We start from the raw sequence: 21340 nt of genomic DNA, 5'->3' as shown, positions 1-21340 counted from the left end.
AATATGCATGAAGAACGGCAGGAAAGAGTTAGAAGAAGTGCTAAGACAGGATGAAAGCCGATTCAGCTGCGAGACTTCAAAGAGTTCTCAAGCTTTAGGCGGCAAGAGTAAGGTGGTGAAAGAAAACATCAATAGCTAGCTATAATCCTGACAAATTGCGTAGAAAGACAGATGGAATTGTCATAGAATTATAGGCTTACTCGGAAAATGAATGAGTCGTCACATAAATTCAAAACCGAAAAAAACCCCAGACAGACATTTGAGGGATCCTCTCGAGAACTATGAAAGGAAAATTGATGAGCAATTAGGGAAACGACACTCCACTGAAAGGGCAAAGTGCGTCAATTTGTGTTGCAAATAGAATTATAACGAGTTCATAAGGTGGATAGGGATTAAAAGCAATTAATGCGGCTCCTAACGACGTCTGATGCACTGAACGGAACAAAAATCCTCTCTTTCAGTTCTTGCTTCTCCAGCAATATCAGCATTGTCGAGTTCTTTGCTCTTCCAAACACTGACAGATCGAAATTTACAGCGATTGTTCGGAATCAATCGCTGTTTTATTTTGGACTACTGTCACTACATTTATTTAAGAAGAGAAAAGTTGCAATCTACGCGGAACATTTTTCGAAAAGTACAAATTAAACATAACATAGCACTATTAATGATCTTTCATCAATCACAAATCCTCGATTCCCGAAAGATCACCCGATTCCGCAGGAAAACGATTCTAAAACGTAGAATAGTCTTGAGCATAACTGAAGAGAGCTCAAAAATTCACCCATGCTGTCATTATTTTCTGAGTCTCACGTTTTTCGAAGAGAAAAAAAGCTCTGTTCTGTTAGAACAAAAGCTGCCCTGAAGGCGAATGCGGAATTAGCAGCTAAGGCAGCTGTTTTTAGGATGCTGCTCCAGTAGGAAAATGTTACTCGCGACATTGCCAGAATAATGTGGTGGATCTTGGAGGAAACATTCAAAGATTTTGTATTCAATTGATTGTCGTAAACATATAAACTACAATTATAATTCCCTTTGAACACCTTCGCTACGCGATGACATCGATGCAAAAGACATTAGGAAACAGAACGTAAAGCGTATCTTCGAAACAAAACTAAATTAATAGTGGTAAAAAAAATAAAAATTGCTAAAAGATCATGAAAAAAGGGAATAAAAGCAAAAAAAAGCAATGAACTTACCACCATGCTAGTCGACTCGCGAATCACTGCAATCGCAATCGCAAAGGTCGCGAATCGCGCGGCGGTCGCGACGTCGCGGAACTCGGCCGCCGTCGGCGATCGGATCAGCAGATGCGGCGGCGTCGGAGTCGCCGCCGCTATGGCCGTCGCCGCCCCGCCCACTTGTGTCGCAGCGCCGCCCACAGGTAGCGACGCGTCGTTCGCCGAGTCAGTCGCGGCGCCGCTGTGCACATGCCACCAGGCGATCGCCGCGATTCGGTCGCCGATTCGCAGCTGCCCAGCCGATCTGAAACAACGAAGTGCTTTGTTTTGTTACTCCTGCTGTTGTTGTTAGTAGACGAGGTTCATTGATCGCCGACGCAATGCCCCTCAGCGGCTGTATGCGTGTGTGTGTACGTGCTTGCTTCGATATGTGTATGTGTGTGGTCCATCTGACTTCTCTGTCGGTCTCAACGCACCCTCCCGGCGACGGATACTCTCTCCGATCTGACCACTTTCCCCATACGCTCTGGGCTGCCGCCGGGCGAGTAACCACCGCGAACGAGCTGCTGCCGCGCTACTACTCCTGGCCAGTGCTGCAGTTACTGCCGGGCGGCCAGAAACGGCTTTCCGCCGTCGCCGCCGCCGTTCTCTCACGGTCTACGGCTTCTCTCTTCTCTCTATTCGAGCACACAATGTAGCTCATTAACCGCCCTCCGCTAGCTGCCGCCACTCACGTGCTTGGATTTCTGATTAGCGTTAGCAGTTGGCTACATGCTTGAAGATAATGCCACTACATTAAATGCAGCTTATTGAGTTGCTCTTGGAAAGAAATTCATCTTTTTTTGAGCTAATGCATGCACAGCTGGCAATAAGGAAGTTCTAATTACGTATTAATCAACTTTCTCACGACTCCATGATGCACAAAGAAATTTTAGAAAAAGAATGATCTCATCTCTCATATCAAATATCTCGGCCATTTGCTCGCAATAACACTGGGTGTTGTGTTTGTATCCGAATGATATGCCCGGAAGAATTATTCACGAAATGTTCCCCTTTCAGGAAGAGAAAAACCTACGAGAGGGAAAAAACCTACGATTCTCAAATATGAAATCGAATACATGAAAATGTGGATTCGATTACGAAATAGAGAGATAATTTTATGTACATAAATTTACATAAACTTTTCTATAACACCATTCTTATATATGTATGCATAACGGCCGTGGAGGGTGAGCAGCCGTTTATGCTGAATAGGAAACAACGCAGCAGAGGGGAAAGAAATTTTCCACTTTCCTGGAATACTTTTCAAACGATTTTTAACAGACGTACAAATCATCTCACTTTACCATCTATGCTCCAGAAAGAAGAAAAAAATCAATAATCACCGAAAGGGACAAAGGCAAATGCTGTCTAAGACAAGGATGACATAGAAGTTAGTTTTTGTTTTGGTCTTCCTTTTTTTTGGGATTAGTTTTCGCAGGGATTGCTTATCAGTTATTGCCAAACCAGAGGTTTTTCTTCTGTGGAAAGGAGAATCCTCTAGTACTCTGTCGAAAATATTCCCAAAATTTCACTCAAAAGGGACCACTCGGTGCAAAAAACGAATCGAAAACTCTACCGATGATATTCCTCATAAAACGACTATGAAATCTAGCAAAGTATATAAAGTAGGCAAGGAATTTCTAGAGAGAATTTTTCACACGATAGCAAAATAATGTCGCATAATATTCTGATTTTTGAACGTTCAACTAAACACTAGTCCTTCAATATATCACAAAAGTAACAAAAACAGTGAAAAATAGAAAATCATGGAGAAAACAAAATGAATGTTCTTGTTGTTGTTTAAGGAATTTCCCTAGGTCTCAGTTTTAATCCTGGCTCGCTGAGGTTCGCTCGCATCCACTGATTCATAAACGCAAACATAAGCATGAACGTTTTCCATTCCGTTAGAAATCCACGGAGAAAGAGTTGAAATTTGTTTTCTGAGTAGACGTTAGAGCAGAAAAGCAATCATGTGAAGGTTCATGTCAAATTTTTCTTCACACGCCTAGAAAAAAAAACCCATGTATCCAATTTATTGCTCGTTAACGGAATTGCAGGGATGTTGCAGTTGTTTGAACGTTTCTGAGAGAAAAAAAGAGAAGGAAATAAACGAACTTCTTCTCGAAAGTCAACCGCTACAAGAAAAAAGATGAAATTAGTTCTATTTTAACATTATAATTATGGTTGTATATAGAAGTAATTTTGTCCTTAATTAGCTCAAGTAAATTCACGCAAAAATTTTCTTTATCCCTTTAATAGGAATATTTAATATTTAATATTTAATAGATATAGATATAAATAGAACCTACGTCTAACATGAAAAAAGTGGAGCGTCACGTCAGATTTTCCAGCTACTACAACATAGCGCCCATGAGTTTAAAGAAATTATTTGTATGAAACTAATGCGTCAAAAAAAACAAGAAAAATAAACTAGAATTTCCAATGATCAACTTAATGTATTCACAAGAAAAATTCTGAACTACAAACGATCTTATTTTCACTCATATATGTTCTAAACGGTGGGCGGATGTAGCGCAGTCGGGAAGAGCTTCCACTGTGACTCCTCCGATCAATCATTGGTTTGAAGTTAGTGTCAGGGCTTTCATCGCTCCGGGGTGGCTACTGACTTCAAGCATCAGCTCGATCCCGCGACGCATTTTAGGCGTGCACACACGTTCAATAGTTTCTAACGGTTCTAAGTTAAAGGCATCACTCCACGAATCTGAGGTGGTACGGATTTCAGGTGGAGTATTCGTATACGGGATAGTAGACTATGGAGAGAGGTATGATTCCGTCCATTTCTTTCTAATTCCCGTAAAAAACGGCCCGGAAGATGGGCCGCGCGCACAAGGCTGCCGCGCTCCAATCGAACTCCTGGTAGAAAATAGTGCGCCGAAACGCTCGAAGCCGTATCTTCCGAGCCGTTTTCTACGGCAATTAGGAAGAAATGAACGGAACCACCCTTCCAATAATCTACGATCCTGTTTACGAATACTCCACCGGAAATCCGTACAACCCCAGATTCGTGGAGTGATGCCTTTAAAGTCGAACACGTAAGTGCATTCCCGTAGGGATTGATCATCGCAGTGCACTTTCCTTTGTCATCTTTTTTATGCTTTAAGCAGCATACTTAGGAGGTCTCTATCTTAGTGACCAGTTTAACCTACAAACAATTTATTCACTACTAATTCATATGGTAGGGGAAAATTACAAATTTAGGTATAATTTTGTCGCTGTTATCCAGGCTAACTAACGATCTAACGCCATCTCCTTACTAATCATTCTAGAAACAAAAACTTAGTGGATGAAACTGAAGTTTGGAGCTCAGTGGTGCGGACTTTTGATCAGCTACACTGCAATAGTTTCTGTTCTCTGCGATGATGTGAGATGTAGCTATTTGTCTAACAAAGCCATTCCAAACCAGAAACATGAAATCCAGAAAAACCATAAACGAACACGTGGTGTCATTTTCAGGATGGATGTGACGCAGAACCGCATCAGAATCACTATCGCCCCCAAAGAATGCGGATTCGAATACATCCATCAAATAACGCGGATGAGTAGGAAACGTGCCAATAGCACGACTTGATTAATATGCACATTTGTCTCTGTCACGACATATGACAACTCGTCCGTCTGCGTTCCACGTTCAGTTCCACCTCAAATTTTTTTCTGCGTAATCCCTGTTTCTGACATATTTCACTTTCTTATTGAAAAGCAAATGCATAATGAACTTAACCACTGGGAAGATGCAAATGGAATACTGAAGAGATTTTTTTTCAGGCGTGGTGCCTATATGCGTTCGCTTGGATTCGGTACTGGAAAGGAGTGCCGGGTAAAAGTTCTCAAAATCGAATTCCCGCAAATATGGTAGTGAAAGTGCGAAAATTGGACCACGTTCTGAATCGAACATTGGAAATCGAACCGATATTTGAAAGAAATCGGCTAACATTCAACATACGTTCGAATGTTTGGGGGACCCATGTCGAATATACTCAATGTCGGATATTCAAAAATGGCAACAGTCTAAGTTTTTCGAATATTTGAGCCGATATCCAATTAGAAATCAATCACGTGCTCAAGTATTGGCAATCGAATATTCGAGTTCGAATATACACTGAATATTCAAATTTTGCAGAATCTCGAATATTTAGCGTTCGAACCCACTTCATTCATAAAAACACGTATATTATTGCAACGGGGATTGTTGTGGTAAGCAGCGCTTAGAGCGAGTCATGGGAAAACGGCTCTCGCTTGCGCGTATAAATATGCTGTGTATTTAGTGAGAGAACGAAAATTCTCGCACTCTGATGGAAACCATGAAAATAACAAGATTTCCGCATGATTAATGCAGTTCTTCTTCGTAGAAATTAGGAACGAAACGCAGCCCGTCTAATCTCTCTTCAATATTATTTGTGGACGAGAATCGAGGCAGAATCCATCATAAATTTGTCAGGAAACGAAATGAGGAGCGGTAGCGACGGGACGCAATTGTGCTGATTCTATTATATGTCCGAGAGTTCTCGAGATACGACGAATATTGGCGATATTAAATTCCGGATGTTCATGCCTGTCTTTCATTGCATGTCCTGGATGAGTTAGTAGAGAGACGATTTTCTGATAGTTTAAAAAGTGAGAAAACTATTCCTGTTTGTATAAAAACAAAAAGAAAAAATCAAAAAGAAAACAAGCAAAATGATTTCTCTGCTTATTTCCCAGAGTTATGTTTTTGGAATTTTCGCTTAAAATCAGTGTATGTATTTTTTTGTATGCGGAAAAAAATTGAGCGTTAAAAAAATCACTCTACAATTATTCGAAAAAATTTATCCTTTACATATGCAGTAGTAAGTATATGTGACTAAAGCAGGCGAGGATTACCAATTTTTCCGCAAAAAAAAATTGTCTCCTGCATGGAAAGTTTGGATCAATAGCAACTTTCACATTTTCCAATTTGAAAATAGAGAGGATTTTACAACTATGACCAAAAAAATTTGACGGATAAAATAACGAATAAATACACTATTCATAAATGTAATTTTTAAAAAAATTAACCACACTCGAGGTTCTTCGTCCTTTCGTCAAAAGAATTTCGTCCAAGGAAAGAGTAAGTCTCCTTATTACTTAAAATAAACTGTAAACTAAGTCGTAAGTCGCTAACCCAAAGTGATCCAAGTCCTTTAATATCATTCTTTGTAGAAAGCTTCAGGGAAAAATTTAAAATATCCACCTAGAACTTTTGCGAACTACCCCTCCAGCAGGGGACTATCCAAATAATTTGGCAAGGAAGTAATTGTTAAGTGAATTTGAGTGACTCCGATAAATGCGCGTCAATTTGTCCTTCACCACCAAAAAAGCACACACACACACAATTTCCGTACTAACGAAGTCAGGACGGTTACGTAACGACTGACATACATCACTGCCTCGTTGGGTAGAAAATTCTCTGCGAAGAGTGGGTTTGTTTCACGTCAAATGACATATAATGCACGTTTTGCGTGGTAGTCCACGAGAATTTCCTCCCGGGATCACAACCACGTCAAAACTAATGAGCTGACGACACGGGATCGTTGATGCTGCTGCGTCATAAAACAGCGAAATGACCACCACCACCGAGCTTGCTCGCTTCCTGGCTCATTTGGTACAGAATCGGAGAGTGCAGGGTTCGATGGCAAAGGAGAACCGACCTGCTCTTGACGTCTTTCGGTCCAGCAATCAGCAATAAGCGATCGCCTTGTCTCGGATCTAGCACGTCTGGCAGCAGCGAACGAACATCGAACTCGACAAAGTGCAGTTTCTAAAGAGTTTGTTTCTTTAAGTTTTGAGATCATTCATGAAAAGTGAGGAATTGTATCAAATTCTTGCAACTTGGTATTCGAAATGGTCTGATGGTAGAAAGTACTAACAGAATTATAGTGAAAATAAAAGAAATGTCGATTTTTATCTAATCTTCAGAATATGAGTAGCATTACAACTACAGTGTGAGCTGAAAGTTTCCTGATTACTTTACGTCTCCCTCGTTAATAAGAATACTGAATAATTTGGAAATTCTTCAGTCAATTTTTAAACCGTGGATTGGCCTGCCGGGTTATTTGTTTAAGCAGTAAAATAGTGCATGAGGAAAAAAGGAAGAAGGATAAGACGAAACCATTCGTATAGGCCTAGCCCTCATCCGGAGCAACGATACGCAGGAGCGATTTCTGAGTATATGCCGCAAATCCTTCGATGTATTTTGAATTGCACCTACATCCACCAGGAGCAAATATTAAGTATGTCACAAAATAAAAAAAAATATGATCTCTCGGACAAGTGCATTTTAAGAAAAGGATAAGTGTGTATGCGCGTGTATGTATGTACATATGTATGTGCGCTGTGCTGCCTTACAATAACTCGCAAGGATGAGGCGAAACGTCGTGTCTTTAAAGGCATCAACCCACGAATCTGAGGTGGTACGGATTTCAGGTGGAGTATTCCTTTACGGGATCATAGATTATGGAGAGGAGGATGATTCCTTCCATTCCTTCCTAATTGCCGTAAAAAACGGTCCGGAAGATGCGGCGCACTCACAAGGCTGGTGCGCTCCAATCGAACTCGTAGAAAATGGCGCACCGGAACGCTCGGAGCCGTATCTTCCGGGCCGTTTTTTACCGCAATTAGGAAGAAACAGACAGAATTACCCCCTCTCCTTAATCTACGATCCAGTGTACGAATACTCCACCGGAAATCCGTACCACTCCAGATTCGTAAGGTGATGCCTTTAACTTGGAGAGCGTTCTCTAACGAGGACAGTAATATCTTGCAACTATATACTCCCAATTCGTTCAATCCTAACACCCTCTCCTCAAGGATTTCTGTATGAGCTTACTTTGACGGATTTTCGCATTTTTTAATTATTTTGTGCTTGAGAAAGTTGGTCAACCCTCTTGCTCAAGCTCCCCCGACGCCCACGGTCTTGCTCCTTTCCCTTTGGATAAAGTTGATAGCGAAAACCTTGGTTGGTAGATTGATAAAACGAAGTATTCTGGAGAACAGGGAACAGATATCATAAAGGGCTCCTTCATGTTCTACAGAAGAAAAGCAAAATTCATGGCATATTCAGCCACTAGGACTGCGCCACGTTTCATTGTTAGTAGACTGAGTCCAGATATTTTATTCTTTTTTTTACATGGACGAAATAAGTTCCCTTTCTTTTCCCTCTTTCGCATTATTTATGTATATGATACACAAATAAATATTTAAATCTAAAAGATGTTCCTATCTTCGGCTGAGAAAATAGTCGGAGACGAAGAATGGCGCTTCAAGAAGAACGAAAAGAATCCCGCAAAAAGTTCTTCTCGAACACCTTAAAATGATTTTGAAAGAAAAAGAAAAGTAGGACCAGTGCGTTTCCCTTTAAATTGATGGAATTTTGATGTTTCTGGTAAGTGTTTACACCATTTCTTTATGGTACAAATACTAATATGAGAAAACAGTGCAAGACTAAAAATCATTCAACAACAAAATCTTAGAAAAACTCCATGGATTGTAATAGTAAGTTCAGCAAGGTTGGAAGTTCCTTGGTATCTGTGGAAAATGTGATTAGCGCGTGTAAAAAGCACATCGACATCCCGAAGATTTTACTGCCGCAGCCGAATTTTCGTAGCAGTTCGCAAGCTTTCAGTAGAAGCTTTTCAGCGAAAATCCGAAAAAAAAACTGATAAAATCAAGCGTTGCTGGAAAATATCTGTAGACTACGGACACTCCCAATCTGCGACTACGCTTAATTTCTAGAATCCAAGTTTCATGTATTACAGAAGGAGCAACTCGATCGTCGATTCAAGTAATGTTCTACATCTCCCTAGCCTAACCTCGCTCCTCATCACTGCTCATTGGAGTAGTGTTGCGCATGTTGTTCCGTTCCCTTTTTCAGATATGCCTCGCAAATTTTATCATACGCTCTACCTCCATATTCTGCCTGTGCAATCTACATTGCAAGTGTATGGACGGTACAGCATAGCCAGTTACGTGGCGGATCAATTTAATTACGCAGGTTTGAAGTACATTTCTTCTTTAAAGGCATCACTCCACGAATCTGAGGTGGTACGGATTTCAGGTGGAGTTTTCGTATACGCAATCGTAGATTATGGAGAAATGGGTGATTCCGTAAATTTCTTGCTAATTGGCGTAAAAAAAGCCCGGAAGATGCGGAGTGTGCACACTGCTGGCGCGCTCCAATCGAACTCTTTTTAGAAAATAGCGCGCCGGGAGCGCTCGAAACCGTATCTTCCGGGCCGTTTTTTACGGCAATTAGGAAGACTCCACCTGAAATCCGTACCACCTCAGATTCGTGCGGTGATGCCTTTAAGTGTCCATGAGAAGTGACGTCAGACATGCGGACGCCAAATTATCGTTTTATGCTGTAATATAATGGATGTTGTGATTTGCAAGAGGAATCGGAATGACTAGCCCTTGTGGTCAGTCAGAGACATTACTACAATTCCCATAATCCAAAGATGATTGTCTAGCTCAGTCCCGGTGCTGATAATCGAAAAAGTGTTTTTCTGCAGTGCAACTCAGACCTTTCCCGGACCCAAATAGGAAAAAAGTTAAACTTTTTCCTATTTGGTTCTGGAAAGGTCTGACTTGCAAACCGAAATGCTCAGGCTCCGAAGAAGACTGAAAGAGATTTGCCGAGATGTTTCCTGATAAAGTTAATTAGAAACCTCATATCCGGCTCACAAAAGATCAGTAAGACGGATATTAGTCTTTTGCTCCTGCTGTAGTAAAAACATCTGCGATATCTAGCGCATCAATATACAGATCCTTGCGTGTCCGCGCGTCATAGGAAACATCAAATATCGTTCCTTTGCTTCCTTTGTTTGAGCTATTTTGCCATAGATTACCTAAAAGTTCCAAAAAAAATATTTTGTTTCTTGAGCGCCACCATTAGCATTATTTAAAAAAGGATCAAGTAATTGGGGTATCAAACCACTTGGGATCCGCCAACACGTTTTTTTTTTTACTGCAGTTCGTAATCGTTGAGGTTTCGGAACACGCGTTGCCCTATACAATGACTTACGAATGCCAGCCGATGATCAAGTCAACGTTTTCATCCTCCCAGGCAATTCTGGTACCGATCTATCGATTCCGGAGGGATGAAAGGTTTGGTTTGCACTAGGGCAGTTTCGATACCCCGACCATGCGGCTACAACGGACAAGTAACCGGCTGCGCTACCCACGCCCATTAATATCAATGGTTAATATTATTATCAACAAAATTTCAAATATGTACACAGCAAACAAAAATGGGTTAGATGTTGGAAAATATCGAGAGCATTCTACGAATACTGCTTTAGCCAAGCAATGAAATGACGTGAGAAGAAATTCGTGCGCCACTTAAATTAATCCAAAAACGCTTAGAATTAGCATTCCACTTTCGAATGCTTCGTTCATTTTCGCTGCAGAAAAAGAAAAGATAGAAAAAGAAACCAGTACTGGTAGGAACGTCGTGGCAAAGAATGTAGGAACAATGCACAAATTTTTGTTCAGTGATTTGTCATTCCACGGCGTAATTACGCGATGTGACTGTGACGTAGCTGTTTCCTTGTACTAGTGTGATTCTTTCCTCATCTTTTCTCACCCGATTTAAAACATCAAGTGGTAGAGAAAAATAGTCGTAGCACTCTGTGGAAACAATGAATCTCTAATGTAATATCAAGGCGCATTCGAAGCGGGAAAAGCTCCACGGGTACCTTTATACGGTAGCTTTCACGCGCCAAACTGGCCTATATAAAGGCCGTTCCCAGCGCTTTAGGTTCATCACTTTTTTTAATCGTCACTTGCCTTGCATGCGACTTCGCATTTTTAGAATTGTATGTTGCAATTTAGATTTGCAATCGTAGCGAATTTAAATTGCTCGTAGAATGTAATTCCAAAAGACATCACTTCAAAAGACAAGGACGTCCATCATACCACAACACAGTAAGTCACTCCGAGAATCACTTAGCCTTTGACGCGTATTTCCGTTGTGTTTGTTCGTATATTGCGTATTTATCATGTAAACACTTTGTAGTATGACATTAGGATTTCCGTACCGATCGTTTTCCTCACTATGTCTGTATTCCACCTGAGCGCGGACAAGGACGTGAGGGTTGGGTGAAGCAAGGCAGAAGACCCTTGAAGAGGGAGTCGGAGTAGGGGAAGGCGACCTTGTCCACATGCTCCCATTGTTCCATAGAGACTAGAGCGCCGTTTGGTGGCTTACCCCAGCGGGAGCGTTTCTAGATCCGGGCAGTCGTGATCGGGTCTCACCCACCGATCCCCGGTGCTCCTCGGAGAAGGCCGTGGGCGACATGTACTAAAAATTTGGAAATTTATACAAAATGATTTATCCCGCCGGGTCACCACCGAAACCACATTTAGGCATTGAGTAAATGTACAGTGTGTGGCGCAGAAAGACACTCAATTTCACGAAACTGATCTACCCTGAGGATATGTAACGATCAATAGGTGTCTGTCGAGGATTTATGGGTGTTCTGTACGCTCTTTCTTGCAGTTTTATGTAATTCTCGTTTGCATGAAGTGATTTTTCAGAATGCTTTCAAACTTCTAATGTTAAGCACATTTGAATGAATTTATGGTTTTCTGCGTAGATATAAAGCTGAATACGCAGTTGTGCAACCTCATCATGACTCTTATAGCAAGGAATGTCCAGTCTGCGGTAAGAACATAGGGGAGAAAGTGTACAATCATCTATTCTTCTTCCATTCTTACTCCAAAGACGAAATTAAACACATCCAACAGGAGAACCGTCAGCTGAAAGAGAACAGCACGAATTTAATACAGTGCCCACAATGTGAAGTTAAGTTGAAGGTAAGTTTACATTTACTTGATGTGTTGAATGATATTTCTTTCTGATGTTTGATTGTTTGACGATGTAGATACTCTTTGTGAACACACTTGAAACCTGCCGCTTCGGAAAGGTTAACTAGCTCTTCTATCCGGAAGTAAGACGCTCGAGTTTGAATTGATTTACGATTTCTTGTTGTCTCAACTTCTTAAAGTTGACAGAGTGTGGATCCGCCGCTAAGAAACAGCGACTTGAATTACCATTGATGGTATGCCGAATCCGTCACCCATACGTCTAGCTAATTTAGGGATCAGTACACGTAGTCTCAGAGTTTCTAACAACTTGAAATAAAAGTTCAGAAGACGGTGATTCAAACAAAGTGGCGGAGGCAGCCGCTGCAGCCAGTACAAGCACTTCCGCAGTACTCCGCTGAACAATTAGAGTTCTGCGTGAAGTGTTTTCGAACAACACCAACCACCGACGAACTCGAAGATGACTGGCAAAAGTGTAGTGTTTGCGGCATGTGGGCTTCCGAAAACTGTACTGAAGAAGAGGGCTCACGAAAATTGTACTGAAGGGTCTCCCTGCCCATATGACAAAGGAGTATTCCAGTGCAGTCTGATTCCGTGATGTAATGTTTTTGTTTTTGTAGAGTGCTGTAATTTCTGCTCTAACTGTTATCAAGTTTTAGTTGTCAGATTTTTCGTGTTATTGTCGACGTCTTTCTGTAACACCAGTGATTTCTTACGGTTCTTATTTGATGTCTTTGCCTACATCGTATCCACTTTTCTGGTGCCTTTTCAGTTCGTGAAGTTGTTGACTTGTAGTCGTTGTGTTTGTCACTTTTTGTAATAAATACGTACTTAGAAACGTGACAAATACGTATGAATGAAAAGAATCAAAAATTCCAAATCCAAACGTCCTGAAGAGGAAAAACGGTCATTAAACGTCAGAAGGTAGTCAAAGACATCATAAAGGAGTAGTATTATATCATCATTACATAAGCGTAAGTAATTTTCTACTTTGGCGTCAAATATCATGTGTGAGGCAGGAACATTTTATTTGACGCTTAAATGTGGTTACGGTGGCGAACCGGCGGGATAAATCATCTTGTGAAATTTATAACAACTAGGGAAGGAGTTGTCTTTGTAGTGGACTCGAGAAAACTTAACAGTTTACTACTGTGTAGGTGTAAAGGTACAGAAGGCTGATTTTGCAGTCGTTTGACATACAAGTCTCGTGACTTCAAACGATGGACGACACGTACGAGCGACTATGACCTACGAGTGACGACGGAAAAGCAACGCAGACACGACAGGCACCTATTTCGACAGCGAACTCTAGGATCTCATTCAGTGTACCCGGTGGAAGGGCAATCGCTTGGCCGTCGGAGATACAACGTTGAGGAGTCTCAACTAAAACAACAAAAGCGCACCAGACGAATTTGTGGAGTTGATCGTTATAGGTTCTATGAAATCAAATCTCTCATATATCAAGCAAATCCAGAAATTTGTTAATGGAAAAAAGCAGGAAAGGCAAAAACACTGGATGCGCTTAAAACGTCAGCTCCTGCATCACAATTCTAGGGTACCCATCGTGTTAACTGAAACCGAAAAATTAAACCCTCATCCTTCTTCTTCAATCTTTTGCCATCTGAGTGACACTTTTTCCAATAAAAGCTCAGTAAACACGTTCGTCAACCACGACGGTCTAACATTACATCGAAACGAATTTTTCCTTGCAATTCTGGATGAAAAGGACCGAAAACAGGACAATAAAAGAAGAAGGTTTTTGCTAGTGATGTTTCCGCCCACGAAGCGGCCATACAAGAAGTAAGCACTAGTTCAACGCCAACCGGTATCGTCATCAACAAGCCATCAGCAAGCCACCAGCCGTCATCAACGCACCTGCACCAAGCCGAACTCTCAAGCCCCTATCAACTCGACGTCAACGCACCACCTACGCCACTCCACAAACTCCACAACAATCGAGCCGTACGAAGGGAAAGATTTATCGAACTAGAAATTTGTGTCGTAATTTATTATTTCGTGTGGTTGCCCGAGGTAGTATCATCGATGATAGATAAGGGGCGTGGTATAAAGTACCATTCGCAGTTATGGTTATTTGCGCACATTCCCACTTGTACCGTCCAAGAGTATGGCAGACAACACTCTGCCCACTCTCAGTAAAATCCCTAAGTCTCTAGTCACCCACTCACATAGTTTGGTGCATCGGCCAGGAATCGAACCCGGGCCGCACGCGTAGCAGGCGAGCATTCTACAACTGAACCACCCCAAACTATGTGAGTGGGTGACTGGAGACTTAGGGATTTTATCACCCTAATTGAACAGACCAAAAGCGGTGGTTTAGTGGAATGTCTTTATTGTATGAATACAGGTGAGCAGAACACTTGCCAGCAATGCGATCGAAATGAAAGAGTAGGCAGAGCGTTGTCTGCCGCACTCTTGGACGGTACAAGTGGTAATGTGCGCAAATAACCATAACAGCGAACGGTACTTCATACCATGCCTCTTATCTATCATCGAGGTCGATGATAATGTTGGTTATAATATAGATCAGCGGTGATTGTGAATAAAATTATCAATGGAATAAAATAAACAAGTGCTTGCGAGACTTTGCTTCTAATCTAATAGATAAGTAGAACTTCCATTTTAATGCGAATCCCTTCACCGTTGCTATAAAATGGTTCAGGCTTTTTTTCATTTTCGTGCAAGCGATTGTACGAAAATGGAGTATTCCTACACGAAATGATCGATAAATAACAACTAATACATGAACACTAGCTAATTGTTTAGGTTTCAATGATTTTACACCCGGACCCACTCTAAAGTCTAAACAATCTTGCATACGTTATTAACGATCTGTTAAAGGCATCACCTCACAAATGCGAGGTGGTACGGATTTCAGGTGGAGTATTCTTATACGGGACAGTAGAATATCGAGATGGGCGTTTCCGTCCATTTCTTCCTAATTGCCATTAAAAAAACGGTCCGAAGATGTGGCGCGTGTACAAGGCTGGCGCGCTCCAATCGAACTCGTTGTAGAAAATAGCGCGCCAGAGCCGCGCCGAAGCAAGGTCGTTTTTTACGGCAATTAGGAACAAATGGACAGAATCACCCTTCCCTCCATAATCTACGATCCCGTATATGAATACTCCACCTGAAATCCGAACCACCTCAAATCCGTGGGGTGATGCCTTTAACTCTCTTCTACCCTTCTGCTTAAGACTGAACAGAAAACAAATGTTGGACAGTCTGGACCGTTTTACTTCCACCTCGCTATTTTTACACAGAAAATGAGCTGTATTTTCAGCTTTTCATCTTGAACGTTTATTTCTTTTTTCTGAGAGTACTTATTTTATTTTTTAAAATTTTTCAGCAAAGTTTCTTCTTAACCTTTGAAAACGAGTCTTAAAAAACTCGTCGTTCGAAATTCTTTGGAAATTTGTACATGAAGCTCATCTCCGATTCTTTGCCTTCGTTATTGTTTCCAGCATATAATTTTACTCTATTCCTCTATATTCTCAAATTTACTCAATTATTGGTCCGTAAACCAGGCTATTTTTGTAGCCAGTAAGTACAGCCTCTGCATGTTAGTAGCGCTCCAATCATCAGTCATTCCTAACAAATAAGAAACTTTAAATCACGGGCTGATAAATCTAAGCGATTAGCCGCTGGCGTACAAAAACGCTCCAATTCGGATCACTGAGGGCTGACTTAGGAAGCTTTTTTGGTTTTGTTTTCGTCGACGTTTCCAGTCCTTCTCCATCGTGTTTTTGTGCTGTTTATTCTTCTGGGAATGTGAAAGAAATCGGCGCTCTTAAATCCACTCCTTAGGAGAATGTGACTATTAACAGTGAATGATGGCATCGCATTTCCGACGTCGAACTCTTCAACAAAAGAAAGCCGCAGCAGAAGTAGGATGGAGGGAAATAAATACGGGGAGAGAGCGTTCTGTCTTCTTATCGTATTTCCTTAGAGAAAACTGCAAAAGAATGATGCGAAGATTCGGTAGGGATCGAGCCGCTGCACATAAGTACTGTAGAGGTCACACAGTAAAAGCATACGTATTCGGGCACAGTACAGGAATATTTGTGAACAATGAAGAAAAGCCCATCTCAGCTTCTAGTACATATTTGTATCCATGAAGCTATTATGAGTTAAAGAATCCTACAAATCTTTAGGACCAGTAGTTTGAGAAAGAAAGGATTGCTACTGATTTTCTTCGAGTATTTTCAAAGTCAGAAGAACACGAAAAAGATAGTCAGATAATGCCATATATCTTGAAGTTTGAAACATATCCACAGATTTCTTTCCTGTATTTCATCTATGACGTTTTTTGAGTTGCGAACACCGTTTGTTACCAAAACTGCTCTTTTCTAGAAATTTAATTTATAACCTTTTCAATTTTATAATTCTTACTTTTACATCCTTTCCAAATTTCAGTCCAAGACTCAAAAATTGGCTTATAGTGATGCCGTCCTTTTTTCAAACGGTATTTTCTTATTCCTGTTAATACGAAGACAATTACAATACGTTACAAGATCCTATTTTGTTATTAAGTCCGAAAACATTTCATTGACTCGCATAATTGTTCAGAATGATAATCATCAGCCGGATCCACAAACGGCAACCATGGATAAGACCACCGAACGTGAACACAGTCACGCGAAATACGGGTGTCCGCGGCGTTTCCAGCATATAACTGGATGGGGATATTCGCAGACCTAGGTGCTTTGAATCCAGAATAGTCTGCAGTAATATAAATGGAAGCTACCTGGAAGGCATAACCTTCCGGTTATGTGGACGAATTTCCCGGGGAAAAACCAGCATTTGTAGAGAAAAAATGAGAGCCTATGCGGCATTTCTGTCATAAGAACTGTTACGTTTGCATAACGCCCCACAAACTGTGTATGACAAACTGTGTTCGCTATACGGCCGTCCCTGTCGCCGCCCCTGAGCGCACCTAGGTCCGTGGTCCCGACTAACGCAGGGCAGAGGAAGAGGTGTGCGTGTTAAGCAGAAAGAAGAGTATGCGTCGCGCCGATGCGGTTGAACACATTTGGCGCCAACCGTATGTTACGGTGGATTACGTTCACAGCCAGCGCACTTCTGCTTGGCAGTTTCATGGATATCGACAATTTGAGAAAACGAATAATTAAGAACATCGGCTGCACATCCTTAGAAAAATACATAATTGAAAAATCTGGACCTCAGCGCAGTTAAAGGCCATAGTTCGTTGTACTGTAAATCTGTACAATGTGCACTAGAGTAATTTGTAGGTAATTCCACAATGAATTTGAAGGGAAGGCTCAAAGAAATTTCCGACTACTGTATTCTTTCCACAACTAGTTAGCGTTCAGAATGTAATTAAAGGCATCACCCCACGAATCTGAGGTGCTGCGGTTTTCAGGCAGTTTATGCCTATACGGGGTCGTAGATTATGGGGAGGAGAGTGATTCCGTCCATTTCTACCTAATTGCCGTAAAGAACGGCCCGGAAAATGCGGCTTTGAGCGTTCCGGGGCGCTATTTTCTACAATGAATTCGATTGGAGCGCGCCAACCTTGTGCACGCACCGCATCTTCTGCATTTACGGCAATTAGGAAGAAATGGACGAAATCACCCTCCTCCATAACCTACGACCACGTATAGGCATAATCCACCTGAAACCTACACCTCAGATTCGTGTGGTGATGCCTTTAAGGGGAATCACACGGAATCAGCCCTCAATGATGACTTACTCATCTGTTTTGATTTCGTTACCATCGCAAAGTCATACATAGTATCGATGGTCGTAACTGCACAATGAGGCTGTTCTAGTCACAAAATAATATGGGTGGATCACTTATCGCCGTTTACTGTTTCAGGAGTATTTTATTGATTACTTTTTTAATGAGTTTTTCAATAAAAAAGTGAAACCTGATTTTCCTTCAACTGCTCTGAAAGTTCCTGTTCGACGTTGTCACGAAGGAATTGCAGTAAAATTGAACTACCTGGAAGTGCACTTATTTTTACTTTTTACTTTTATTTTTTCATTTCATTCTATTGATATTTCTATGTTATTTTCACTTTTAAAAGTGATCGTCACTTGATTAACATTAAAAATTGTTAATTAAGAGCTGTCCAAATAAAAAGTTCATCAACTTTTTGCTTGCCCCAAAAACAAAAGTGTAGATGTACGGAATATGTGATGTGGCGATACTGATGAAAAGAATACGGAATAGGGAGCTTTCTGACTATCTTCTGGATGAGGATGATTTACTGTTACAGATTTAAGAGACCGGGTTTCTGCCCTCAATGATTACTTCAATGTTACCTCTGAAGTTCTTCCAAGAAATAAGGAAAAAAATATCGGACTGAGAGAGAACTCACTCTCTCGTTTTGTAGCCTTTGGAGCGTCCTTTGCTGCTGACTGAAATGGAAATTTTGATCAAAAAGATTTGCGAAAAAAAGAAGAGAAGTATAAGATCCAGAAAATTGAGCTCGGAAAAATTCAAAACCCGTGTTTGTATAGGATGTAGGAAACAATATTGCAATGCTATCCAGCGCGAACACTATCTCTACCACGAATAAAATAAACCACTGATATGTGTGTACACAAAATAAGCTCACCTTTCTGCTGTACTGCTTGAATAGGGGATCGTTGAGCAATTTTTCGAGTTTTTCTACGTCGTCCCGTACGTCCGCGCTTTCAGCTCGTTCACGTAACTCACGCAAAACACGGAATACCTTCTCCTCCTCTGTAACCTCGAAAAAAATTCAACAAAAACGTCATTCTTTAACTGCACACTCTGCAATTTACACGTAGCAAAGAAATCTTCTCTTCTCACACTTCGGAGGTTATTCAAGAAGTTTCATTCCAGTAATTTTTAGTTTTTCAATGCTTATTTAATTCAGGTTTTATTTATCTCTAAGTAGTCCAACAGCTCATTAAGTCATTAACATTCATTGAGTCCTCAAATGGTGCGGTCCCAGGTCGTGGCGAAACGGACCAAAAATTACAGTTAAACTAGGATGTTAAGAAAAAAGAAGTCTTGTTTTCCAGTTAAGAGGTTTTTAAGTCTTTTCACTTTCTAGAAAGAGTCTTAAATTTCATTAATAGACAAATTTCTTTCTAGGGATCAATTTTTGTCGTAGGAGCCGCAACTCCATTTTCGTATCCAATCTTAGAATCGTTTCCTTATTGAAATTTTTTCTTTTTGAATTTTATAGTAGTGACGATTCGAAAGTTTTTCTTCTATCGTGATTGTGAATATTGCAGTTCTAACTACTGCAACCATCAAATTATTAGCTGAGAAAGGTATATTAATTTTCTTAGTATATAGTCTTTGTTTAAAAAAGTGTTTATTGTCGGATTCTTTTTTCATAGCAGCTCCTTAAAGCCTTAAAGTAGAGGAAGTTAAGGAAGAAGAAATATTTTTTGTTAGGAATCAATGCTACTGTTTTCTGTTATGGTTTCGAGAAATTTCACATCCTCAGTAGGTAGTGGTACACGTTTGTGTTTCAGTGTAGGAACAGTGATGAAAGTATGCGGGCGGTAGGGAAAAATGTCTATCCATAACGAGGAGGAACTACTGCTTCAAGAAGGTAGAGATAAAGTGATGATGGAACTTCCTAAGAAAATTCCACAAGTGTTCATATGAACGAAGTAAACGCTGTTTTCTATTTTTTCGAAACGAAATTTCGAAACCGAAACAAGACCCCACAAAAAACGCAGATATTCTGTGTGGAGAACTAATGTTGGTTTTCTTGAGGTACTGCCATAGTCGCTTAATGAGCGATGATATTGTTGTGGATATATTTATTCAGGACTGCTTACATTTTACACAAAACTGTTTGCTATTTACTCATGGTTGCTCTGTTTGTAATAAGTGCAAAAGGGCATTTGAAAATACTTACGTACGGATACGTACGAGCTATATTCGTGTTGATACGATACGAAGGTCCGTGACGTTGCGCGAGCACCTGCACTGGAAGCGATGCTATTGCGATCGAGATGGGACCATCGCGAACTGCAGTAATGAGTGGTACTAGCAAGAGTCTCCTCTTGATCATAACCTCTACATTCCGACGCTTTCGCAACTTCACGGAGCTTCATGCCTTTTCAACCCAGTCATAATCTTTTTTTTTTACTTTTTTTCTAGATATACGGGGAAAGTTGCCCAAACATTGCAGAAAAAAGCTGTCGTCCAGCATATTGTCAAGCTGAACCCAAATAGGTCAGATAATTAGAGGGAGCATGGAATCTTTGGTAACAGCTCTCCGTGTCGTTACGACCAATCTGCCGGACAGAGGTCGTAACGAGACATCTGCGTTTGTCGACCTCAGATACTTGAAGTCGACTGGAGGTTCTCACGCTAAGTCCGCAGGATACGGAATGGTGGTATTTGGAAGGATTCTGTGCGAAATATTGCTGGTAGATCGAAAACTTGGGCACAGCTGTCTTTTGAGGACGACGCACTCCGGCGAAAATGTGGGACACCGCGCCTGGACATAATGAACGGCACGCCGGCTGAGCAACTAAGTGGATATATTCAGCTAATTTAAAAAATTACCGACAAATAAGTTAGCTTCACTGCTAGCTTAACTTACTGCTTCACAATGAACAAATAAATAATTTAAATAAATGAAGACAACATCTGGTTATCTCTTAACGATGTTGTCAAAAGAAATGTGATTTCTGCTGAAAAACATCTGGAAAATTCTTAGAACTCTCCCGACACTCTTAAAAATCGATGACATCAGAAGAAAAACTGTTCGTATGTAAGACAAAGGAATCAAAAAGCCCTGCTTCTAACAAAATGTTTAAACAAATCGGGGAAAAAACCCAACCCACCTGGCAAACTGCACATGAGCGGCGAACATGGGCAAGTCGACGCACACTAAAAACAAATGAGAAGAAACAGAATTAGTTGTAACTCCAAAGGAGACATTCACGTGGCGTCAAGGAAATTATGGAGAGATCTACATAAGTTTTTAGAATCTGCTTAGGTGGGTCCAAGGATGAAACAAATATGTAAGGTTTGACTAAGCCACAAAGGTGTGATCCGTGAGTTAGTGCACTCAGGACCTCTAACCAAGGATTCCAGCGGACTACTGCGGCGCAAGGAACTAATTCTTCCTGATCGCTATTGATGATTACAAACAAATGATGACATATTGATTAAGTGTGACATTTTTCCGATGAGGAAACATGAGGATGCAGGTGGAGGAATGAGAGGAGGACCGAGTTACAACAACGGCAGGCGATGGAGAAGCCAGATCGGCTCGGCT

At 40.9% G+C, this 21340-nt stretch overlaps 1 protein-coding gene across 3 annotated transcripts in view; it reads right to left on the bottom strand.

Annotated features, from left to right (window-relative positions):
• Positions 1-20919, bottom strand: part of RB195_017683 (uncharacterized protein) — a gene marked incomplete at both ends in the record, with an annotated part of 127759 nt that extends 106840 nt beyond the window's left edge. For 2 of the 3 annotated variants that reach the window (XM_064184781.1, XM_064184782.1), the window contains 6 exons: positions 1197-1482; positions 6905-7014; positions 17987-18060; positions 18440-18479; positions 18680-18807; positions 20904-20919. In XM_064184781.1, coding sequence (XP_064040661.1) covers positions 1197-1482; positions 6905-7014; positions 17987-18060; positions 18440-18479; positions 18680-18807; positions 20904-20919 — 654 coding nt within the window. Of the gene's footprint in view, positions 1-1196; positions 1483-6904; positions 7015-17986; positions 18061-18439; positions 18480-18679; positions 18808-19966; positions 20166-20903 lie in introns of those variants that run through there. The other variant, XM_064184780.1, reaches the window with a different exon arrangement.
• Between the last annotated feature and the right edge of the window lie 421 nt (positions 20920-21340).

The sequence above is a fragment of the Necator americanus genome, chromosome II (assembly GCF_031761385.1).
Source record: "Necator americanus strain Aroian chromosome II, whole genome shotgun sequence".
In the NCBI taxonomy this organism is placed as follows: Eukaryota; Metazoa; Nematoda; class Chromadorea; order Rhabditida; family Ancylostomatidae; genus Necator; species Necator americanus.
The sequence above is the reverse complement of the archived record's forward strand: the minus strand, read 5'-3'. Positions and strand labels throughout refer to the sequence as shown.